Raw genomic sequence first — 27,420 nt, 5'->3', positions numbered from 1 at the left:
ATAATATCATCAACAAATAAAAACTTATCGTTTGATAGTTTTAAAGGCAATACACAGATGACATAATTGATAAATATAGCATATTTCATTGACAAAACGTGACAATAATGTTACAATACATCAATTACTAAATTTAGCATCTTAAAATGGAATGAAAGGCATTTTTAACTACCTTTCACCATGCTTCAAACTGAAGAACATTTTTGGACACTCATGACGACAAGCACATCCAAACACTGCCGTCTCTGATAACTTCTTATTTTTGTATTTGGACCGCAAGCTGTTGCCAGCCTGAAAATCACTGCAATTCTGAAACACAAAGTATGTGAACAAATAAATGTTTTAAAACACAAAGATATCTTTAGCACCTTCATAAATTTAGGTATTTTTTGGTTAGGTTCAAAATTACACATTTTGTTTTCAATGCAGTTTCATCAGGATAACACAATGTCACATATTTGTTTTATATTAAAAAATGTTTGAAGAAACACATTGTTGTTTAGGAATTGTGTTTCTTTTTTTTGTCTTTATTATGTTTATTAGAAAATAAACAGCTGTTAGCTAAACTGGCTATTTAAGTTTTGAGCAACTGGTCCCTGCTGTTAACAAAAGAATTATAAATATTTATCAGGTCATAGTGGCGTAGTAAATATGAGGTTTGTCTAGCGATTAGGAAATCTGGGTTAAATCCCGACGATAGGAGCAGTCAAGTACTGGAAACAGACAGGAAACAGACTATAGTATATCAATCTTCAAAGGGACTGTGAAACACCAATGACGAAAAAAGAAAAGTTCTAAAATACCGTATTTTTTACAATTATTAGTTTATATTGATTAAATTATCATGACTGGTATATAACATTACTTGAAAAAAGTAGTTTTTTTATTTTTACTTTATTATTTTATTTTTACAGGGTATGTATACCAGGTAAATACCAGTTAACTATAAATAACGCAAGTAGATTGATCATCATCGTCACATGGTAAACCCAGGAATGCAAATTGTGTATGCGTAGTGAATTGTATATATTTTATATATAAAATGATCAATCTACTTGCTTTATTTATAGTGTGTATATCATTATGTCACCTATTTTCGCGATGTACTTTCGATTTCAAATCGCAAAATTTTATTACCGAATATACTGAAAATATGAACTTTTTTCAAGTAATGTTATATACCACTCATGATATTTTAATCAACATAAACTAATAATTGTAAAAAATACGGTATTTTAGAACTTTTCTTTTTTCGTCATTCGTGGTTTACAGTCCCTTTAAAGCTTTAGTGTCTTGATGCAGGCAAGCTTAAATACATACGTTTAAACTAACTATAAGAGTCTATACTGGTTTGTTTCAGCAAAAATGTCAGATAAACACATGTTTCTATGATGTCATGTTGTACTTCCATGAAAATATAGCTTAACTTTTATGGTAATAAATGCAAATGTAAACCAAATTTAGAAAACATCATTATTTCTGCAGTTGTTAAACTTCTGTACATACTTCCGAAATGTTTTGCCTATCAAAATTATAATGGATCACTTGTAAAAGCACATCTTGTTTTTCCAAAACCTTTTCAAATCATTAGGGACTGCATATGATGTTTTGCAAGATAACAAGCACTTATTCTACTTCATTTTCTGAAGAAAAAAAAATCAGACAAGAATACGTCTTAGAATTAATAAATATTGCACTTGGTGCACCATTTGCAGCCAACTGACTATGGTGCATACAAAGTAAGAATACAAAAAGAGCATCAATGCAAGTTACCGGAAATGTGTTAACATATAAACAAGGGCTGTTTGTAAAACATGCATGCCCCCCATATGGGCTCTACGTTGTAGTGAAAGCCATTGTGTGAATATGTTTTTTGTCACTGTGACCTTGACCTTTGACCTAGTGACCTGAAAATCAATAGGGGTCATCTGCGAGTCCTGATCAATATACCTATCAAGTTTCATGATCCTAGGCATAAGCGTTCTTCAGTTATCATCCGGAAACCATGTTAATATTTCGGGTCACCGTGACCTTGACCTTTGACCTAGTGACCTGAAAATCAATAGGGGTCATCTGCGAGTCATGATCAATGTACCTATGAAGTTTCACGATCCTAGGCATAAGCGTTCTTGAGTTATCATCCGGAAACCATTTTACTATTTCGGGTCACTGTGACCTTGACCTTTGATATAGTGACCTGAAAATCAATAGGGGTCAACTGCGAGTCATGATCAATCTACCTATCAAGTTTCATGATCCTAGGCATAAGCGTTATTGAGTCATCCTCCGGAAACCATTTTACTATTTTGGGTCACTGTGACCTTTGACCTTGTGACCTGAAAATCAATAGGGGTCATCTGCGAGTCATTATCAATCTACCTATCAGGTTTCATGATCCTAGGCATAAGCGTTCTTGAGTTATCATCCGGAAACCATTTTACTATTTCGGGTCACCCTGAACTTGACCTTCGACCTAGTGACCTGAAAATCAATAGGGGTCATCTGCGAGTCATGATCAATCTACCAATGAAGTTTCATGATTCTAGGCATAAGCGTTCTTGAGTGATCATCCTGAAACCATTTTACTATTTCGGGTCAACGTGACCTTGACCTTTGACCTCGTGACCTGAAAATCAATAGGGGTCATCTGCGAGTCCTGATCAATCTACCTATCAAGTTTCATGATCCTAGGCATAAGCGTTCTTGAGTTATCATCCGGAAACCATTTACCTATTTCGGGTCACCGTGACCTTGACCTTTGACCTAGTGACCTCAAAATCAATAGGGGTCATCTGCGAGTCATGATCAATGTTCCTATGAAGTTTCATGATCCTAGGCCCAAGCGTTCTTGAGTTATCATCCGGAAACCACCTGGTGGACCAACGGACAGACCGACTGACATGAGCAAAGCAATATACCCCCTCTTCTTCGAAGGGGGGCATAAATATCAATATTTATAAATAAAGTCACAAACCATTTCTGTTTTTGTTTATCAGCTGAATATTCATAGATAAATAAATCTACTGTGTCTTGATCTACAAATAAATGATTGCTGTGCTTTGGGTCTAACCAATTCTTTCCAGAAGATTCTTTTCTCACTAATTGGAAATCGGCATCACAGCAGTAGATCTTTGATGACGACTGAAAAATGAATGTGTATATGCATTAAGTATAAAAAAGTGAACAAAACAGCAATAAACCTGGTCTTTATGATTACATTAATTGTGATTTTTAATCCCATAACAATCAAATCAATAATTCCTTGATAGAACGATTAAATAATGTAATGCAAAATAAAACAAGAGTTCCGCAGTCGGAGACATATGCCTTCATTTTCACACTTATTGTGACAGTGGCCTTGACATTTGACCTAGTGGCCCAAATTTCAATAGGGGTCATCTACTGTCCAAGGCCAATGCACATGTCAAGTATACTGGTAAATCCAATCGGTCAATTCGTTGACAAGTTATTGATCGGAAACGATTTTCACTTATTGTGACAGTGACCTTGACCTAGTGGCCCCATTTTCAATAGGGGTCATCTACTGTCCAAGGCCAATGCACATGCGAAGTATCAAGCTCATCTGTCAATCCGTTCAAAAGTTATTGATCGGAAACTAAGTGGTCTACCCCCAGACACAAAGACCGACCGACAGACCAACTTTCATCCAGCAAAACAATATACCCCCTCTTCTTCAAAGGGGGGCATTATAATTCAGAAAAAGATAAAAGCCTAAATTAATATTGTTTGTTGATAAGATTCATTTCCATGCTTTATTTACAGTTAGGTCGATCTTTTGAAGCATCAGAACTTATGGACAAATAATAAAATCACTCATGCTACACCCACCACCACCCTTGACCACTGACAAAAACACTGCACTAAATGGTATTATTTTGTTGTTGTGATAGTTTTACATTTGCTAAAATATAGGCAAAACCAAGGTCACTGAAAGTTGTTATCAACAATGAACAAGCTCCTGATATCATTAGAACCTCCTGACAAATACAAACATATCAGAAAATATAATACGGTTCATGTAATTTTCACACTTATAGGGTGGAAATAGAGTTCAGCAAGGCTTAACGGGAAAATTGTACAAGCTACTTTTGGTTCTTTTAACATGTTGATTGTAAACTTAAAGTAACAGTTAACCATTGTCATGGAATAGAACTATCACCAGGGCTTTTTCTGTTGGATTAGGCAGTATCCCCTCTAAACATTTTTTCCCAATATATCAGTTTTCCTTAGATTTTTTTGTATCCAAAGATATGTCATTTCCCTGCTTAAAGAGGTAAGATAACTCTTATGAGCATTTTCTTTCACACATTCTGTTTCTGTAAAAGGAAAATAATGAAAGGTCATGCTCATAGACACTTTATGATATTTTTAAGACTGCTTAAAAAACCTGTAAATGTAAAAGGATGTGATACATATCTCTAACAAACACTATTTTATACAACATAACCTCATGACAAGCTGGACATTTGGATCCATCATCATGGATGTTTTCAGTCTTGAAGATCATGGATGTTTTCAGTCTTGAAGATAAAATGTCAAAATTCATCGGCTGTTCCTCCTACAAGCACTTTGTACATATCTTTGATCTAAAAATACAAACGTGACTATACCATTTAATAAAACAGTGATTTTTTTTCAATATAGGGGAATGGTGGCGGGGCCCGTCTAAAGGGGAAAAATGTGTCGTTTTTTGGGGAAAAGGGGAAAATTAAAATTCACTTGTTTACATGTAATATTTATTATATTAATACACATGTTTGTATGAATATAATATTGACAGCTGAATGCCTTTTTCTCTTTATCTTAAAATTAAAATATATATCAATTATTTTTTCAACATTAGTTTCAGACAGTTCAGCCTTCATGCACAGTCTTAGTTTTCGTAGCCATTTTGAGTCTAATTGGGATCTTTTTAATCGATAAAATGGCAAATTTGAGCATTTTTTTTCAATAAAATGGACCAAATTGGAATGATTTTATCAACAAATATTGACACAATATAGATACATCAGGCCTTTTCCTGGCCATTTTGGGAGAAAAATGCAATTAATGTGAAAAGTCAACTGATTTGGGAAAAACTATTTAATATAACTCTTTATAATAATTCAAACTAATAAAAATTATAGTTATATACTTTGTTAGTTGTTTATGAAATAAATTTGAGATATATTTATAACGATTATGAGACAGTTCTTTTTTAAAAAAAAAATTTTTTTTTTTTATTTTTTTTACTTCTGGAGGGGATATTTTTTTACAAAATGGGGGAAAAATATATACTCTCTTTTGAGGGGAATGGGGCCGAATATCGGCCCCGAAATTGCCATAAAAAAAACCTGTAAAACATTTTTAAACAAGATAAAATCTGGAGAAAAATAAGAACACATAAAGCAAGCTGTAATAACTTATTATGAACAACATTTCGGTACACCAAAGCATACGCATAAGGCAATTAATCATTGCGGTAAAAAACAAGGCTTGTCAAAGGATCTGACATATATCCCCAAATTGCACGATTGTCAGGAAAAGGTGAACTTTTTGGTGAACTGTTAAACTTTGTACATTGTAAGGGACTTCATTATGGTCTTTCCACTTAAATACTTATATTCAATCATCCATTCATAATAATTCCATAATGCTGTTTATTTAATTTAATTTGATAATTTTTATATCAAGTAATACTGTATGTTATCTATAAAATTGTCAATAACCACAGTAACACAGAGGGAGGTTCTGTAAAAGGGTGAGAAATATTTTTAAAGGGTTGGGCATACAAATGGAAGGGGCAGGCATACAAAGGCCCTGCTCCTTGCTATTCTGCTTTAGCTAAATCCCTTCATAGATATACAGTGAGTACATAACAGTTACAGTACAGTTATACTGATTATAATGGCAAATCATTCACATGAATGAGTAAATCAGATTTTTATACTAAATTTTAATCTGTAAAGAAACTCTAGATATGACAATATCACACTTTTGTATTACTTTTGAAGAAATTAAAACAAAAAACATTCACAAACATACCAGATGATGAATAGAGGTCTTCATGTGTTTTGGTGTCCTCGCGTCTAATGCGGAGCAGAAACTTTTAACTGACACTGAGCTTTTAAGAGGAAGACCACATAACCAGTGCATAAAGTCAAAATGAAATGCCACCTTTGGGAATTTAGTTGAAGATGGCCATAGGTTAAATCTGATCAAGCGTACAGCTTCACCTTCACACTTGCAAAATTGCAGGGTCTTCAAATGCTGTCGACCTAAAGATGATCAAACAAGGTGTTTACAATAACTTATGGTTGTTTACTACAGAAAAGTGTTTTAGTAATTGCAAATTGACAAGTGGCAAACCATGATTTCTTGGGAAAATATTACTCACTTAAACTTGCAACTTAGTTGTAACCATACTAATATGTATTTAGAGAATTTTATTTCGACTTGTAATAATTAGTTACGTCATGGAGTCTTACTGACCGAGTGTGATACAGTGGCTAAATTAATATTGGGCGAGAATGAAGCTCGATTCCAATATAAATTGACAACTGTTTAATACAATGTACAGGGACGGCAAAACACCCTGCAACAAATCTATCTTACCAAGTTACATTATTTTTCCAGCATCAAAATAATGACAGAAGAAAAGTTACACTGAGTGAATTGGATGATTTTGTTTTAATTACTTCCATGATGTCATTAAACATTACTAACCTTCTATGGACATTTACTAACCTAATATGAATAAATACTGTCAGCGTGAGACCTGTCTAAGCTAATGAAAAAACATGTATGATGTACAATATAAGATTAGAACAATTGACCAGTCGCCAAAGTATCGATCACTCCGCCCACATTTTTCGATCAGCCAATCAGATATCGATTTTTTACACACACCCCTCAGCAACGCTAATCTGGCCGCCATTTTGTCCGACAAACAAAGCATGTTGTACATATGGAATGGACGTAATTTTTAAGAGTTTACAGAGATTTTATATCTAATGCATGATCATTACTGTTCGATCATTATTCAAAACTGTAGGTGCTATACATACAGTACACTTCACGCGTTTTCCCCAATTTCCCTTCATACTCCGCGGTGATTGACCTGGAGGGAGATTAAGAAAATCCCGCCAGAGGCGTCGTTTGCATGATTTTGGACGCGGCAGTTAACGATCGGCAAAACTGATAAGCCGACGCGGCGGCCCTCGGCGTTGGCATCGCGGGGGAAACTCCGCGTTTTACGAGATTACGATCAATTTAATTTTGTTTGACTTCCTGATTTTCAAATAAAATTACATTTATTACAAGTACATACATGTACATGTAGTATAATATTTACAATTAAAAAAAAACAACCAAGATAGATCGATCCCGACGTGGTTGTAGAAGTAGTTGTTGTTGTATAGAAAACTCGTTGATTTACGACAAACAAAACGTCGTCTTTTAACTAATACTTACCAATTAATATAAACACAGTTTGCAACATTGATAAGAACGGAAATTGTCTGCATTTACCGACTAGACTAAAGTAATACACGCCGCGGGAATTAGCGAACGCGGCGTAACGTTATCGAGTTCACCTCGCTCTCTCAACGTCGCGTGAAAACTCGCTAGCAGAAAAAAAACATGGAGGGAGCGCGTTTTTTGGGGAAAACGCGTGGAGTGTACTGTACTTTATTAGAGGTTATTATTTTATCTGTATTTCTTGAACATATGAACGAGTAATGAGAAAACAAACACAATATATAGTTTAACCACACCAGGTGTGTGTTCTATAAAAGGTGTTATGCCGTATAAAACGTGTTATACCGTTTGATGCACAATATTATTAAGCAGTTTGGGCAACATAATAATTGCCACACGTGCTTATTAATCTCAGCGTAATTGTCGATGATTAATAAATAACAGTATGCTGCGTGGATCTCAGAATGAAGGAACATTCCCGTACGAAATAATGGGGCGGATTCCGGGCGTAATTGGGGCGGAATTGGCACGTAATGTTGGAATTACGCCCGTACAACTGGCGGAATGAGTTTTACGCCCGGAACTAAAATTATTTCTGGGCGTAATTCAACTGTTTTTTCCGGGCGTAAAACAAATCCGGGCGTATTTTTATACTTAGAATTTGTATGATGGAGATTTGTGGACGGAATTTTGCACTTTGTTTCTTTCGTGGGGCAGAATTTTATACTTATAAAATATTTTTGAAGCCACATGATGGAATTTTGAACTTAGTAGTTTTTACAGAGAGTAATATTGGACTTAGCAAATTTCTATGAAGCTTAACTTAATAAATTTAATTTAAACCAAAGTACTGAACAAAATATTACCAGTAACTGATAACTTAAATAAAAATATTTAATTTTATTTATACATTTGTACAATCAATGAACATTCATTATAGACACAACTATTTCAGTCACAGTAAAATTAATGCAGCATAAAGCTTTGATCTAATTTATGATTTTCATGTTCAGATTCTAAAACATATTTTGTAGTTTTTTTATACAAAATTATTTGTGAGAAGCTGAACAGGAGACAGACTTGTGAACTTGTGATCATGAATTATACTCTTAGATTTTGCATTAGTATTGGCAATATTGCTGGTAAAAAAAAATGTTAGGAGATAACAATAACACATTTTAATTAAATATATTTTATCTATTGCTGACTTTTACAGTTTCTTTTACAATACTTTTACAATAATTCTAAGTCTGAGGGATGACCATGCATTAAAAATCTATTTGCACTTATTTTTTTAATTCACTCCTTTAATTCTTCTTCTTTTTGAAAATTTTGCTTTTAATATTTATTTCATAATGACAATAATGACTGTAAAGTTTAATAAAGAACAAGACTTGGTATTGTTTTCATCATTTTAAGGTTTCCTTTAACATTAAACACACAACAGTCTAGTTTAATATCATCAATATGAATGCAGTTTCTCTGCATGTTACTCTATATTTTTTTATTTTTTTTTATAGTAGTTAAGATTTCTCCAGTCTGAAAAGACCATTAACATACCAATGTTAATTTAATCTCAGATAAATACTGACAACCAGCTGAGTTGATCTCAGGTATTGTGCTGCCCATTCAATACCCTGAGTCACATCTGTACATGTTTATAAAACATCTGGGCTTATCAGGCTTCAGTGGATTGGTCAGTGGTACAGGAAGTGAGTGGTAGAAGTTGCTGTTTGAAAAGAGCGGTTAAGCAAATTACTGACTCTGAACTAAATTGTCAGTATAATACTTAAGCAAAATGAGGACTAAACTGTAGTGAAAAAATGTCTTGCAGGGAGTACTGTGTCAAAAACAATTTGTATTTAATACACCACATAATGTGGAAATGAACAATAAGTTTGTTGCAAAAGAGGTTCAAATTGGCTCAGGTTTAACTGTGATTTTGTCTCACCAAATTTTTGTGTTTTTGGAATACTGCAAAACAGCATAAAAGGTTTGTATTTTTACTCCTTCATTCTTCTATTATTTAGATTATTAACTGATATAATTGTAATTGTATTTGTGTACTGTCCCAGTGGGAAATGTAAAAGGATGAATGAAAAGTAGACGGGCATCTGAAGGAAAAACAACACAGTTTGAAACTAACATGAAATACACAAATTTCTTTAAAATATATAGTATGTACTTAAATTAACATTTCATTTTCAGATTATGTCATAGGATTAGGGAGAAAGGTTGCTGGTGGCATAACAAATTTTCTCTTCTTGGACCTCAAAAGCCACATCACAAATTGAAGAATTTGTTTGCAAGAAAGCACAGTGTTGAAAAAAACATGTGAAAAAATTAAATTTTTGCTCTGTGTGTGCGCCTGGATGATGAGCACAAAGCGGTCCTTGACAAAGGAAAGCTGGATTTGATGATAGGTAAATCACAATTTTACTATACAAGTTATTGTTTTATTAGTTTGAAATAGTTAAGTTCAAAATTAGTAATCCTCAGGGCTAGGCCTGTCAATAACAGAGTGTCTCAGTACCTTGCCGGACTAAGATCCAAACCTGCCCCCTTTGACCCCCAACATGTTTTTAATTGGTTCTGATCACATTATTTTACAGAATATTCAATGAATTTTCAATAAACTAATTTTATTTTAACAGTGAAACTAGTTTTATCAATAAAAAAAAAATATTTTAAAATGAAAATGCATGTAATATTAAATAATATGCGCATATATAGCACAGGTTATTTGAAAATATTCCACAGGGATAAATATCCAAGCACGTTCAAAAGTGTGCTAGTTGCCAAATTTGGACCCTGTCTTTTTCAAATCCTAGCTGGGGCCCTGGATTAGATAAAAAGTGTGAAAAAGCAATTAATTCTACATAAGTTGTTAACAGTATTTGCAATAGGTGAACTGTAGTTGTACTAAATATCAAATTGCATTTCAGATTATGACATAGGATGGGGGAGAATCGTGGACCTGAACAATACTGTGATAGAGAGGAAATCCTATTCAAGAAAGCAGTTTAAAAAACGCATTCAATGTGAAAGAGTGAACTTTTTTATTTTGGCCGTGTATAAGAACAGTTTGTTTTTTAAAAAGTGCATGTCTATCAAATTATTTTTTATGTATATATATTGAATATTTTTGTTGTTTGTCTTTAAAAGCTACATTGTATCTTAGAAGAATCATCAAAATGCGGAACGAAAATGCGTACATTTTCCGCATAAGTTCCACATTTTTTGTGACTGCGGAAAAAATGCGGGGATTTTCAGCATTTGTTCCGCATTTGCAGAAGTATAAAATGGTGATCCATGTTTTTAAAATGTATTATCTTAAAATGAATATAAAGATACTATGTTAAATGTATCTTGTCATAATTTTGACTAGTTCTTAGCTAACCTGAGCAAAAAGTGCTCATGTTGAGCTTTTGCGATCGCCTTTTGTTTTTTCAAATGGCCTGTCCTTATATGGGTATATGGGTATATTTACAATATGTATGTAATCCGATTTCCGCCCAGTATCTAAATTACGCCCGTAATCTAAGTTACGCCCGTAATTTTAACATTCCGCCTGTAATCTGAATTCCGCCCATAAACTGCTTTCCGCCCGTAATTTAAAATTCCGTCTCACCTCATTTACATATTTCGCCCCTGTTTTCCGCCCGGATTACGCCCGGAATCCGCCCGGAATCCGCCCCTCTTCTTAAAATCATATATAGAAAAATACGCCCGGAAATATTTTTTACGCCCGGAATTTGGTTTGCGATTCCGTGCCGATTCCGGGCGGAACATTTCGTACAGGTTAAGGCATTGTTAGGTACTGTACACAAGAAAAGAAAACTATTTAATTACTTAAATGATTTTCAATTATATATTTATTTTCTGTGGATCAAAAACAAGGGAAATCATTATAAATTATTTACTTAAATATTGTTTTAACTAAAGTAAAAACAACAAAAAGGTGATTTCAATGCGGCTTAGCCAGCTTAAAGCGACTTCAAGTGTAAAATGTACGGCTTATAATACAACAACAACATTTCTAATACAACATATATTGATACTGGGAGAAATGTGAAAATTGCAATTAACATATAAGGGCCATCTTGTTATAAATAAGCAAATGCATAATATGCTAAATGTATTCAAATCGAATGTTCGTGAACAGCACCGTAATACCAACATTTCATTTTTTGATAGTGAAATGTAACAGGTTCGCATTAAACATAAATGAAATAAAATGCATATTAGACTATCTGTTAATGAAACCACAAAATTAGGCCTGTATTAAATTATGGTTACAATCAAAATTTAATTTAATCTAAATAAAAAAATCGGTGTCTTTTTAAAAATAACACAATAAAACAAAGATCTAAACATTTTTAAATAACAAAAAACCCATCATGATATGGATACATGTGTATGTAAATTGCATTTAATAAAAATATTTTCAAAATTATATATAAATAGCCACCGGGTTCACTTTCAGACGGTTGAATACAAGTTCAAAATCAAAATGAAACAAGGGCTGTATGTAAAACATGCATGCCCCCCATATGGGCTGTCCGTTGTACTGGCAGCCATTGTGTGAATACGACTTTTGTCACTGTGACCTTGACCTTTGACCTAGTGACCTGAAAATCAATAGGGGTCATCTGCAAGTCACGATCAATGTACCTGTGAAGTGTCATGATCCTAGGCAAAAGCGTTCTTGAGTTATCATCCGAAAATCATTTTACTATTTCGGGTCACAGTGACCTTGACCTTTGACCTTGTGACCTAAAAATCAATAGGGGTCATCTGCGAGTCATGATCAATCTACCAATGAAGTTTTATGATCCTAGGCATATGTGTTCTTGAGTTATCATCCGAAAATCATATTACTATTTCGGGTCACCGTGACCTTGACCTTTGACCTAGTGACCTCAAAATCAATAGGGGTCATCTGCGAGTCATGATCAATCTACCCATGAAGTTTCATGATCCTAGGCGTATGCGTTCTTGAGTTATCATCCGGAAACCATTTTACTATTTCGGGTCACCGTGACCTTGACCTTTGACCTAGTGACCTCAAAATCAATAGGGGTCATCTGCGAGTCATGATCAATCTACCCATGAAGTTTCATGATCCTAGGCGTATGCGTTCTTGAGTTATCATCCTGACACCATTTTACTATTTCGGGTCACCGTGACCTTGACCTTTGATCTAGTGACCTCAAAATCAATAGGGGTCATCTGCAATTCGTGATCAATGTACCTATAAAGTTTCATGATCCTAGGCCCAAGCGTTCTTGAGTTATCGTCTGACAACCACCTGGTGGACGGACCGACCGACCAACCGACCTACCGACCGACCGACCGACATGAGCAAAGCAATATACCCCCTCTTCTTCGAAGGGGGGCATAATAAATGCTCATTTTTACAACGGATTTTTCATCAACTCCCTATATAATATGTATGAGAAACGTTTCTGATAGTCAGTCTGCCGTTAACTCATTTATTTTGATTACGCCATTTCTCTCTAAAGTATTTATGATTGTATTAACGTTTTACAAAGCAGTTTAGTTTAGTATGCGGCTTAAATAATTTATATTATAGAAAAGAGCATAATACATCATTACAAATATAGAATTTCCCTCACGTAATCCGCTATAATTGCGATCTGCTTGTCGGAGTTTTCTAATCACTACACCACATGACTATGTGGGCGGAGCGATCGATAATTTGGCGACTGGTCAATTACCTTTATCATCGACGATAACAAGTTGTTTAAGGTAGGCAGTGCTACAGCAATTTACACTCCGTGGCTACAGGAATGGTCATTCAATTTCTAAGCCTCATCATCATCAAAGAAAGAAAGGTAAGCCATGTTCTTTAAAAAAAAGTGCATTTAACACAAAAATTCAACCAGAAAATTTATTAAATTGATATCTCCCGACAAATAAATTTTGCTTATGGATGGGCGAAAAATCACTGCAAATCTCTATGTATACGGTATAATCAATAAATCATTAAAAAATATATAATCAAGTGTAGGGTTATTGTGTTTATGCATTGCAATTCTCCTCATTGATATATTTACACCCATGGAGTGTCATGTGGAAATACAGTAGCGTATCTGAGATAAAGCCCTGAAAAGTTACATCATACAAAAAACAACAAAGGGCAATAACTCTTACTTAAGAAAGTGAAGGGTTATGGTTCTTGTGCACGGCAAGTGAGGAGCATTGATATCTACATACCCATGAAGTTTCATGTTGAAATCTTTTGTATCTGAGATATAGCACTACCATGTTACATCATACACAAACAACAAAGGGCAATAACTCTTATTGACCTTATCGCAACATCCGGGCACTTGCGTCAGTTAGAGTAACATGCCCCTTAACGACGGTAAACACTCGTTCTCACGGCAATTGGGATTTTAGAAACAGAAAACGAAAAAAATAAAAGTACTGCAATTTCTTTTTTTTTTTCCTGTTATTTGTTTACTTCGACCATCTAAGAACATTAGGGAAAGACGCTGGCATCATCATGCAATTACAAAAAATGTACTTTTCTTGAAGTAGCTTGCCAAGTAGAACCGCGCTAAAAGGTTTATTTTACTCTCATGAAATGCCCGAGACATTCTAGCCATCAAATTCAATGCATTGAGTTGTTTGTTTGTATAGACATACAAGTATTTAGTAACTCTTTTACAAAAATTAACATATTGAACTAACGTAAATCGAAGACACAATCTTCAAATATTTCATAAAACTTTCAGAAATAAAACTTTAAGATGATCATTGAAACAGATTGAAATCGACTTTCTGTCTGTTATGCCGATAGGTCGAAGTTCAAATTGTGCGCTGTTGCACATTACGGTTTCCCTTCAAGGTATTCCTTTCACTTTTCACCTTTCATGTATGTATAAACAGAAACGAATCCACTTAAGGACGATATATACATATACTTAAGTTGAGGTAAGGTTCAATCTTGCAGGTAAAATGTAACGAACATTTCACGGATAATCATTCGGAGAATAGTTCAGTATAACAATACTATATTTTGCTGAACTTTTTCATAATACAAATCAATATTGTAAAACATTGGAACAAGTCTGATAACTAAGAACAGAAATTTTCGCCTATTTCTCTATGCCTAAACGAAACCATTATACAGAAGTAATTATAGTTGTGCGTTTACAAAGTAAGTATTCACATTACATAGTTTATATGGGTACTTCAACAACAACAACCGCAATGAAACAACTGAACCAGGGTTGGCACCAATCGACCGCCCCCGGTTTTAACCGGCGGTTTTTACCGGTTAAAACCGCCCCGGTCAATACTCCCGAAGTGGTCATTACTGGTCAATACTGGTCGATTGAACTTTACCCCCAATTTTAATTTATATTCCATGCCTAATTAAACAATATTGATAATATAAATTAAACAGACATGTTGCCAATAATGTCTTAAGCTATTAATACCCACTATTTTATACCTGTTCATGCAATTTTTAGGCCAATCTCTCAAAATTTTGCAAATAAGTCAAAGTTGGTCAATTTGATTTTTCTGGTTGATTGATTTTTTTTTCATTTTTAATGAATTATGATGCTCATATAATTCTGTCCTTGATTCAACAAGAACCTGTCAATTACTGTGTATGAGTTGTTCCTCATACCCCACTGTCCCCACAGTCTTCTAACGGTCTTCTCACCTATACAGGTTGGGGCAGCCAAAACTGATAATAAGGCCTTAAATGGCACCTTTTTGACACAATCCTTACTTGTCATGTATTTTTGCATTGATTTCTTTAAATACTTTTTAAACAAAATAGTGAAAAAAACTTTAATTTTTATTGATATAAGAATAAAAAACATAATAAGAAATAATTATTAAAAGAAAAAAATAATTAAAAAGAAAAGTAGACCCACAATTGGAAAACATTATTTGTTGGCAAAATCAAGAACTTTGATTGTTTATTCATTTAAATACCAATTGAACTTTTAATATGAAAGGGAAAAACACCTCTTAATACAGAAAGGAAACAAGTTAGAAGTAACTATTAAATTAATAGCAAGTACAATGTAATCTTCTTGTGTGAGTGATATGAAATAGCCTAAGGGCAGATTTGCTTAATTGTCGATATCAGAGACATAACACTGCATGCAATTTATTACCAACTAAGAGGCTAGATTTATAACCCTAGAATACACAAGAGTTCTGTTTGTCCATCTGCTTATCAAATAGATATATCAATAGATAAGTGAAATGCTATGGTACCTACAATAGTAATAATACTTAAGTAACAGATGTGATACACTGAGATAAAGATATTGCCTTAGTCCTCATGTATTTGAGGCTGTTTCCATAAATAATAAAGAAGTAACTTTTTACAGCTTTAAAGATTTTTTTACAATAAATAACTCAGAAAAAAGTTTATCAATTACAGAATAATTATTGATTTAATATAAAATGGCTCCTTTGTAATGTTTAAATGCTAAAATTTTCAATCGACCAGTATTGACCAGTAAAGACCAGTAATGACCAGTATTGACCGGTTTTAACCGGGTATTGACCGCCGGCCCGGTCAATACTCAATTGACCGGTCAATATGCCAACCCTGAACTGAACACTTTGAAACAGTTTCTAATAATATCTAACGAGTGATAAAAAAAATAAACCGAATCGAACATTTCATACAAATGTGTCGAACATTTCAAAACTAGATTTCAGCACTTAAACCATCGGCAACAAATCGTCACATGTATTCTGTGTTTGTTTTTGTGTTTAAAATGTCATTGCATATTGTAAGTTTAAAACTTAGTGAAAAAACAACATTCGACATAACGTACAGACGCCGACTAATACACATGATTATGTGCAAAACAAAAAAACAATCATATGGATCTTTGAATTCAATGTATACGTTTTCAAAACAGTTTTGAAGTTGTACGCGACATCATATCGAAAGCCCCAATGATATGTTTTGATAAATATAAAGATGTAGCTTTAAAATAAACACAAAACCTTGAAGTCTACTTTCGAAATGTTCGATACCCGATGCTGTTAAATTATGCATTATAAATGCTCACTAAACATTATCCTCAATGAAATACATGAACACTTGATATATTCAAACAACAGTTAATAAACTGCATGCCATATAAAAACCTTCAAACACCAAGGTAGTGCAAAAATCAACTGCAATCGGCTTGAACAATTTTGATGAAGATCGGATGAAAACTACTAGTATTCGATTTAGAGAGAGTAAACGCTGTTGTGGACTAAGCCCGTCGCTCACCTGCGCACAACATGTGTTCCAATGGTATGACCCATTTTAACTTGGGTATAAAAAAGGCACTGCCTCTTCTTATGTCTGTGTATTTGTAATGTTAATAGGCTTCTTTTGTTTCTCTTTTTTTCGCTCTGTTTGGGACAATTCCGAAGACAGTATGTAACTTTTTCTTCTTCTTTCTCTCTCTTTTTTAAGTACCCCGCATAGTCCTTCTCTTTTAATCTCTTCCTAGTATAGTCCTAGCAAATGTCAACCCTAGACTTCACCATGGTCAACTGAAAAAAATAAACCAGACAATCATTTTCAGAAAATCGGCAAACGTTGAAAAATATATCAACTGTTCCGCTTATACTTTTTAAATGATTTAATTAGGACAAACATGCTTGCAAGAATACCAAATTGTCGCAAAATAAGCTAAGCTAAGATGTGGTAATTATTCAAAAGAATTAGACACCGGCAATGCATTAAGTGACCCTGTCACCTAGTTTTTAACCTTGCATGTTCCATGTTCGACCTTGTCCCAAAAAGCATAAAGATACAACTTCTGACTAAGTTTGAATAAATAATATTCGAAATATTTGAAACCATGGTGAATGGCTAATCAGCACCGTGACCTAGTTTTTGACATAACATGACCCACATTCTATGTTGACCTAGATATCATTGATACACACATTTTGTTCAAATTTGATGAAGATCGGATGAAAACTATTTGATTTAAAGAGAAAACAGTACAAAACACTGTGGTGGTAAAAGCCCGTCAACCGCCGCAGCCACCTGAACACCAAGTGTGTTCCAATGGTATGACCCATTTTAACCTGGGTATAAAACAAGGCACAATAATAAAGGCAAAGTTTTCCCTGTTGACTTGATGCATAATTTATGATGATAGTACTATGGAGTTTTAAATAATCGCTATTAGATCCAAATGCGATACATTTTTGACATGTACGAGACCGTTGTATCAATGTTTTTCTGTGTAGAATATAATTTGAATTGTAAATACAGGGCCCTCAATCTACCAAATCTGCCGCCGAATTTCGGCGGCAGTCCCCCACCTGAAAAGTATACTTTTTTCCCCTTTTGGGGGGAAAAATTCCCCCTTAAAAAAAAAAAAAAATTTTTTTTTTTTTTTAATAGAAAGATGTGTCTCATGATTATTATATCTCAATTCTATTTCAATTTAATCTTTTCATACATACTAACTTATGAAAAATGCAATGAATATAGTGCAAACATGTACAAATGAAGTAATGATGGACTAAGTATAAAAATCCCCCAAAAAGGGAAACGCCGCGAAAATTCCCCCTCCTAAGGGCTGCGGACCCCTTCCCCCAAAGTAGTGTGAGGGCCCTGAAATATATTTCCGACATTTAAACCGTTTTACCATATACTAACAATTTCTATGCAAGGAAAACTGAAAAATGAACAGATTCATTGAAAACTTCCAGAAAGCTATAGAGATATAAAATTGTTTATAACAATGGTATTTGGTACAAGTTTAAAGTAGCATAGTTTTGTTTTAAATTAAATCATTTTTCAATCTTCCTGATGCGAATACTTAAAATCTAAATAGAAATCACAATGTGTACGATATATATTATTACTATCTGAACTTTGTTGAACATGGGGGCACAAAGTTGAATGAAATGTTCGATACCAAATGTCTCGGACATTTCACAGGTTATTTTACGGACAATGAAAGTATTTCTGTCCAAAAAACATTTGTATCATATTGATTAAATATCAATAATTCAAATTGCAAAACATGATCAAACTTCAAACAATCAATTTCATTTATCAGACAAAAATGTTTAACAACTTACCACTTATTTTCAATACACCTTCCCGGGCGTCTTCATACAAATATAGCGGAGATAAACAACCTTGTTATTCCAGGAACATGTGGAATAACGATGACGTCATATCATTTCACGTAATTCTTAATTATGACATCAGCTAATTGAATTACAAGTTTTCGTATCGGACATTTCAGTCTCGGACATTTCTTGCACACTTATTTCTTTTCTTAAACTGAATACTTTTCCGGACATCTATGTCTTTTCTGGTTATAAATGCTTGTTATGTCAAGCCATTTTAAAAGAGATAATACATTAACCATACAATTATTGACAGCGAATATAATTGTCGTATCGGACATTTCAGATTTAGGTAATTAAGACACCTGAACTCACTCTCTTGTGTATAATTCTGATTTTTAATGGTAATAAGCAAAGTGAAACTTAAAGTGTCATATGATGCATTTCTTAGAGCTGCCAAACAAAATCGGATATATTTCATGTGTGTATAAACGTTCTTTCAAGTAGCTCTGGAATGTGTGGTCTCGGACATTTCATATGTTTTCTATGTTTAACGACATTAAACAGTTTGCGTGTTCAACTAGATATTTACTAACTTTTTACTTGTTTTGCGATTGGCAGGCTCCAAAGACCCGACTCTTACTAAAAATATTGGAAACTCGTTATTTTTTTACAGCCATAATGTCAGAGTAAACATGTAAAAAGAGAGCTTTCCTCCGATGACAGTCTCGAACATTTAATTTTGGTATCATTCTTACTTATTTAAGGCCATGTAAGTATCACCGACAACTTCTTTTGTAGTTTTTCTTATTGATATAAAAGATACAAAATATTTGACAAGAAAGTTGGCCTGTCAAAAGAATTATTTCAAGCTGTAGCCATTGAAAACTAAAATCCCAATTCCCGTGAGAATGAGTGAAAAACAAAAGCGCTGTCGCCATTTTATTTGCATTGAAATATTTAACACTGCTCGCAATTTTCTTAAGTAAAGGCACATCTTCGCGACCATTTTTTAGAATAAAAATACCCAGAAATAGACATTCTTTCATAATAAATTTAATTTAATGAACAAACACAAATAAGGATGAAAACAACAACCAATAAATTTTAAATATATGCAACATATATTAGCTGATTTGAACCTCTATGTTTGTTACCTTATTACCTTGTTACGTATTAAATAAATTCTCATGATAAATGTTATTGTTTTTATTTAATTCACACCAATTTCGACACTTTTTGTTTCCGCATGTTAGGTATTTAAATGCCCCTTTCTTCATCACAAACCGATTATCTCGTTATGATCGGATACTGTCCAGACAAAGAAAACACGGTGTCATAGAAAGCCAGCTGGGGACCTATTGTCACGTGGAATGTGGAAGGACTAAGTGCACTTAAATGTTCTAATAGTAAGTTTACAACTTTTCTTTCCAATCATGACATTATATGCTTAACTGAAACCTGGACAAATAAAGATTCTACAATAGATTTAAAAGGCTACAGCAAACCAATTCATTCTTATAGACGATTGCAACACCGTAGAGCGAAGCGCTCAAGTGGTGGTATTATTATTTATATTAAAGATTCTATTCGTAAAGGTGTCATATTAGTAAAAAATGATATTGATTGCATTGTTTGGCTAAAATTAGATAAGCTGTTTTTTAATATTGAATTTGATGTATATCTATGTGTTGTATATATTGCACCAGAAAATTCCCCTGTTCATTCTTTGTATACCTATGATATTTTTGAAACGATTGAGTGTGATATTAATTTTTATCAAACTAAAGGTAAAGTGTTTTTAACGGGAGATACAAACTCGCGAACGGGACACAAAGCAGATTACATCGAAAATGACAGGTATATAAGCGATATTGATTTTGTTTCTGACCCAGATATTGAAACCCTAATCCCGCGTTCAAATTGTGACCCAGTTACGAATCGATTTGGCGACTACTTGTTAGACATATGCAAAGCAACCAATATTCGTATCGTGAATGGACGGTTACATAACGACTACAATTTAGGGAATATAACATGCTGTACACATAATGGTGAAAGCGCGGTAGACTATTTATTAACTGCGCGTACAAATTTCAGTGATATTTTAGATGTTACCGTTAACAATTTCACGGAATTCTCTAATCATGCGCCGCTAACATTTAATCTCCGCACGAGTAACGCGGGTTTAACAAGTAATAGTAATCCGATTGTTTATTTTAAATGGAAACCAGAGAACAAATGCGATTTTGTGCGTGATGGATGTATCGTGCGATGTACAGAATCTGGAACAAACTTTATTATCGCAAATTGATTCAAACGCTGACCCTGATATTTTAGTGGGAGAATTCTCAAAATATTTAAATTTAAAGGGGGAAAAATATTTTAAGCGCATTATAAAACCTGAAAATAACCGATTTTTATATTCTGATAAAAATAAACAAAAATGGTTTAATGAAGAGTGTAAAAACAAACAATCTCAGCTAACAAGAGCTTTATACGAGTACAATCTAAATAAAAATGAACGTACGCGAGAACAAATGATTTCTATGAAGAAGGATTACAAGTATGCATGTAGGAAAACAAAATTAAAATATAACAGTGACCAAAGCAAGCGAATGAATAATATGAGACGGAAATCACCTCGTGAATTTTGGAAACTGTTCAAGCGAAAACCTTCATCACAAATCTCAGACACGATACCGTTAAGCGAATTTAGTGATTATTTCAGTAAATTAGCCGACGAAAGCAGTGTAAATCAAAATTCTTTTGACGCCGAAACTTTCTTAAATGAATTTGACAATAGGCAAAACACACACCCGTCGTACCCCGAATTAGATAACCCCATATCGATAGAAGAAATAATAAAGGCAACAAAACGATTGAAACACAATAAAGCGCATGCGCAGGACAATATAATATATGAATATTTTACTGAAACAATACATGTGATTTCAAAGCCGCTTGAAATATTATTTAATTACATAATGGATAAAAAGTGTTTTCCGCGCAGCTGGGCGTCTGGACGATCCTTCTAACTATAGACCAATCACTCTGTTGAGCTGTGTGAGTAAATTATTCACTTCAGTCTTAAACATACGTTTAGAAAAATTTATTTTGAAATATGACCTTATTGATAAGCATCAAGCGGGTTTCCGTAAACATTTTTCAACAGCTGACAATATGTTTGTCTTATATGCGCTGATTAACATTCTTAGAACTCAAAAGAAAAAACTGTTTTGTGCATTTATCGATTTAAAGGCTGCATTCGATACGATTAATAGGTCATTATTGTGGTATAAGTTAGGCAAGTACAGTATAAATGGAAAGTTCTTAAATATTGTCAAAAATATGTACAACAACGCAAAATCATGTATCATGTGTAATGGCGAAAAATCTAACTATTTTTCATGTTCAGTTGGGGTAAGGCAAGGAGAAAATTTATCCCCCATACTATTTTCCTTCTTTTTGAATGACCTACATTCATATTTCAATAATAGCAGTGATGTAGACGGAATAAATTTTCATGTTCAGTCAAATGAAAACGATATGTTAAATTTTTTCAAACTATTTGTTTTGCTGTACGCTGACGATACTGTTATTGTAGCAGAGTCAGCTAACGATCTTCAAAATTGTTTAAATGTGTATTCCCAATATTGTGACGCATGGAAACTAACTGTTAACATAGACAAGTCAAAAATTGTAATTTTTAGTAAAGGTAGACCATCTAATTATGTATTCTACTATAAAGATCATCCCATTGAAGTTGTTAGAAATTATAAATACCTCGGTATTTTATTCAATAGCAGTGGCTCTTTTTTCCAGACCAAAAAGAATCTAGCCGAACAGGCAACAAAAGCTATGTACTGTCTGATTAATAAATGCAATAACCTCGCTTTACAAATAGATATGAAAATTGATCTTTTTAATAAGATTAAACCTATTCTTTTGTACGGTTGTGAATGTTGGGGGTTTGGAAATAATTATATATTAGAAAAAGTTCAGTTGAAGTTTCTGAAAATTATATTAGGGGTTAAAGCCAGTACGGCATCTTGCATTATATACGGAGAAACTGGAGTAAAGCCCCTCCAAATTGACATTGAAACTAGAATGATTTCCTTTTGGTCTAAATTGGTCCATCCATTGTGTTTTAAATTGTCATATCAAATCTACAACACCTTATTTAATATACATGCAATAGAAAATGCTAAATTTGACTGGATAGAGTGCATCCGAAACTTTTTTGTTAAATGCGGAATGATGAATATTTGGCAGTCTCATGATTTTCCGAATTGCACCTGGCTCAGTCAAAGCGTGAAACAAAAACTTTCAGATCTGTTTATTAATGAATGGTACTCAGATATACATAATTCTAGTAAATGCAGTAATTATAGGCTAATTAAAGACACATTTGGGTTCGAATCATACCTTGTTAAAACTCCAGATAAATTTTTAAAATACATTATACAAATTCGGACAAGAAATAACAGGTTACCTGTCGAAACTGGAAGTTGGTACGGAATAGAATCGAACCAAAGACTGTGTAATTTATGTAACTCCAATAATCACATTGGTGATGAATTCCATTATTTACTTGAATGTAATGCCCTTAAAGATCTAAGAAAACGTTTTATTGATAAAAAATATTACACAAGACCTAATACTATTAAATTTAAATTGTTAATGTCCATCGATTATCATACTAACAGTAATTACAGAAAACTATGTATGTTCATTAAGGAAATATTGAAACAGTTTTAATTTAGAACTTATATTTTTCTGGTGTTGTTTTTCTATACAATCAAATAGTGTATGTTGTTACCCCCACGTGATTGATGCTTAACTTCTAAACATTCTCTCCCTTTAAATGTTTTTTTTTTTTTTTGTTTAGTTTGCTATGTAATGGCCCCTTCAACTATGTATTTTTTAAATTATGTTTGTGTAACTTTTGCTCACACTGTCATGTTATGCATGAAATGAGCTTGAAATAAATAAACTTGGAAACTTGGAAGTTATCATACCAATACATAAACGTGGCGACATTACAGACCCAAATAACTATCGGGGAATTACGTTAATTAGTTGTTTTGCCAAACTGTTTACAAGTATACTTCTTGAACGTCTTAAACAATGGGCGGAAACTAATGACATTTTAACGAATGCGCAATTCGGCTTTAAACCAAACTGTAGCACAGTAGATGCAATATTTATTCTTAATGCCCTCATAGAAAGGCAGTTGCAGAATAAAGAAAAACTATTTTGTTGCTATATTGACTACCGGAAAGCATATGACGTCATCAATCGCGGTCAATTATGGAGTAAAATGATTAATATGGGCATCGACGGTAAACTCTTGACCCTTATTCGATCCATGTACAACGAAGTCAAATTACAGGTTAAACACATGGGTTCACTGTCAGACATATTCAATAGTAACGTTGGTCTATTTCAGGGGGAGATAACCTCGCCCATATTGTTTTCACTCTTTATTAATGACATCGAATTAAGTCTGCAGAATGGAATAAACGCCGGCATGACATTAGAACAAATATCTATCTATCTCTTATTATTCGCAGACGACGCGGTTTTATTTTCTGAAACACAAGAGGGTCTTCAAGAGTCATTATACAATTTAGAAGCCTACTGCGATAAATGGAATTTAACAGTTAACATTGAAAAAACAAAGGTCATGGTATTCCGAAAAGGGGGTTCAATCAGTAAAGCATTCAAATGGACTTATAAAGGTCAAGAACTAGAAATTGTGAATAATTTTAATTACCTTGGAATTGTGATGTCAAGTGGCGGATCGTTCGTGCCCGCAACAAATACACTTTATGGCAAAGCATTAAAAGCGATGCATTCTTTGTTCAACCTAACGAAAGATATGAACGTACCCATAAATATCATGTTTAATTTATTTGACGCATATGTTTCATCCATTTTAAACTATAACTGCGACGTTTGGGGATCCACCAAAGCGGAAAATATTGAACGCGTTCACCGTAAATTTTGTAAAAGACTATTGAACGTAAAAATGTCAACAAATTCACTATCGCAATATGCCGAAGTTGGTCGATTTCCCTTGCATATCGACAGATATGTCAGGATGGTTAAATATTTTTTGAAATTACATACTGTGAAACAGGGAAATTGTATTCTTAAACAAGTTGTAGTTTTACAAAGATTAGAAATTGAACGTAAAAATAATGCTAACAATTGGTCATCGAAAATACGGGACATTCTTAACCAAACCGGTTTCACCGATGTATGGCTATTCCCCGAATCTGTTAACAATGATCACTTTATCCCGTTATTCAAAAACAGATTACGAGACCAGTATATTACCAACTGGGATGTCAGTGTGACGTCGTGTAGCTCAATGATCCTATATAAGGAACTCAAACCGGTTTTTGAAAGATCATCGTAAATTGATATTGTTGACAACAAAAAACATAGGAACATTATTGCAAAATTACGTTTGTCCTCTCATAAATTATCCATAGAAACGGGCAGACACCAGAATATTGACAGAGATCAACGCAAATGTATATTATGTAACCTTAATGACATCGAGGATGAATTTCACTTTGTTCTTAAATGTCCTTATTATAATGATGTTAGGAATGCATTAATTCCGAACTATTATAGAATCCGGCCAAATATGTTCAAGTTTATTAAACTACTTAATAGCTCAAACAAAACTGTATTAAGAAAGCTAGCCATGTATTGTTTAACATGCTTTAAAATAAGAGAAAATGTCATATATATGTAGTGTTAAATACAAATACATTTTTACAAAAAAATAAGGTCAGAAATATGTAATTATACCTATATTTGTAAACCTATATGCATAACATTGTGTGACCACTGTGTATTAAACCCATCCATGTACCATTCTCACGAAATATGCTCACGAACTATGTTTATTTCGTGTTTATTTAGATTATTTATTCTTTAAAATGATGTGTGTTTTTGTGTGTACTTCAACGCATGCTGTTATTTATATGTATGTTAATGACGATGAGCTTCACATGCTTAAGTCAAAAATAAACTATTCTGTTCTGTTCTGTTCCTATACTTGGGGCTCTGCATAAACCACATGTGGTCATTATACACAATTTATGATACCTCTATGTCATCTCTTGTCATACTGAGCAGTCATTTTAGCCAAATTTTTAATGCCGAAATAATTGAATATACAGTTGCTTTATAAAACACGTTGACACCTTAAATAAACATTTAATTAAATTAAATGCAATATTTTTCATTTGATTGTTTGCATCAGTCTTAAAATCGTGTAAGCTTTTGTATTCTGGTGTTTAATTGCCCCTTTGTTTTGCATAATCCTATTATCTCGTTTTGATCAAATATTGTCAAACTTAACTGACAAAAAGGTGTCATAAACCACACTGGGTGGTCCAGACAGTGTCATTTAACACGATAGATGCCACCATGTCTCCTCTTTCTGGTAGTATTAAGCAGTCATTTGGATGAATAATTAATGCCGATGTACTTAACAGTTGCTTAAATTAGATATGTGACATATGGTCAAATATAAAGTCATGTCAAATTTAGATTATCAGAAATTTACACCGTAAAGATACTAGCCCGATTAATTTATTAAAGTATTTAATAATTATAAAATTTACGTAAAAACAAGTAACGTATTTAGCGTGTATCAGTTAATTAAAAAGACGTCATTCCGTATTAAGATTTAATGTTACGACAATAAACGATCGACATCATAAAAAATAAATTACGTTTGACAGCAACGGGGGTAAATATGTTTTGAAAAACAAATATTTATACAGATATATGTGTGTTAATTTTAATATTTGTCACTCGTACTCATTACAATGAACACAACTAAGGCTTTCAGTAAGTCATGTACCCGATGTCCCTACGTATTTTACAGCTTCACATTAGCATGATAAATTGACATAGTAGAAATATAATTATAATGTTCGAAGATGAATGGACCCTGAAAAGAACGACAATACTCATTACATCAACATCTACAATGATACTCCCATTATTACAGAATAAACGAATTTACCCGGTGTCTCAGAGAGAAAGTTAATCATGAATGTCGCCGTACTCGATCATCGGCCACTTGGTCGGGTCATTTTTCCAACATCCAGCTTGCAATTTGTACGGACATTCATTAAGTCCAATTAGTTTTATTTTCTGATCATATCGGGCTTTCGAAGTGCAATCTAACCCTTCATAATAGTCAAAAGACATTTTAAACACCAATTACAGAACATTTAATTACCTATCGACTTCCCAATAGGAATGCAATTGACGATATATCAGCAGAGGTGCTAAATCAGCGTAGTAAATCGACCGTATCTAGGGCATTGTTTTCACCGTCGCTAAGGGACTGCCCCTTTTGTGACGTCATCGCGATAAGGTCAATTCAATAAAGTGTAGAGTTATGGTAATAACTAATTGATATCAATACACCGTCAAAGCACCCAAGAAGTTTTATGTTAGAATCGTGTATGGTATCTGAGATATAGCCCTGAAAAGTTACATCACACACAAAAAACAAAGTGCAATAACTTGTATTAAAGAAAGTCTAGGGTTATGCTTCTTGTGCATGGCACCTCTCCTCGTTGATATCTACACACCCATGAAGTTTTGTGTTGATATCTTGTATAGTTTGTGAGATAAAGCCCTTACAAAATTTTGGACAGACGGACGGATGCCAATTCTATATCCACCCCCCTTTGGCCAGGAAAAATAAGCATTTACAAATAACTTGGCAGTTTAAAAGTTCAAGGTAAGGTACTGCTTCTGAGTTTGTTGGCAGTTGGAACTGGTTGGTTTTGAAAC

At 33.6% G+C, this 27,420-nt stretch overlaps 1 protein-coding gene across 1 annotated transcript in view; it reads right to left on the bottom strand.

Moving 5' to 3' along the window:
• LOC127859702 (uncharacterized) overlaps positions 1–26,957 on the bottom strand; it is a 33,168-nt gene extending 6,211 nt beyond the window's left edge. Inside the window, exons 1-5 of the mRNA XM_052397209.1 lie at positions 26,858–26,957; positions 16,769–17,037; positions 6,046–6,278; positions 3,071–3,141; positions 173–331 (exon numbers count right to left, since the gene is read on the bottom strand). Of these exons, the coding sequence (XP_052253169.1) occupies positions 173–331; positions 3,071–3,141; positions 6,046–6,278; positions 16,769–16,781 (476 nt within the window). The 5' untranslated portion in view covers positions 16,782–17,037; positions 26,858–26,957. The remainder of the gene's footprint in view (positions 1–172; positions 332–3,070; positions 3,142–6,045; positions 6,279–16,768; positions 17,038–26,857) is intronic.
• Positions 26,958–27,420: the final 463 nt, after the last annotated feature.

This window comes from Dreissena polymorpha, chromosome 15 (assembly GCF_020536995.1).
Source record: "Dreissena polymorpha isolate Duluth1 chromosome 15, UMN_Dpol_1.0, whole genome shotgun sequence".
In the NCBI taxonomy this organism is placed as follows: domain Eukaryota; kingdom Metazoa; phylum Mollusca; class Bivalvia; order Myida; family Dreissenidae; genus Dreissena; species Dreissena polymorpha.
Note: the sequence above shows the minus strand (reverse complement) of the source record. Positions and strands in the feature narration are given on the sequence as shown.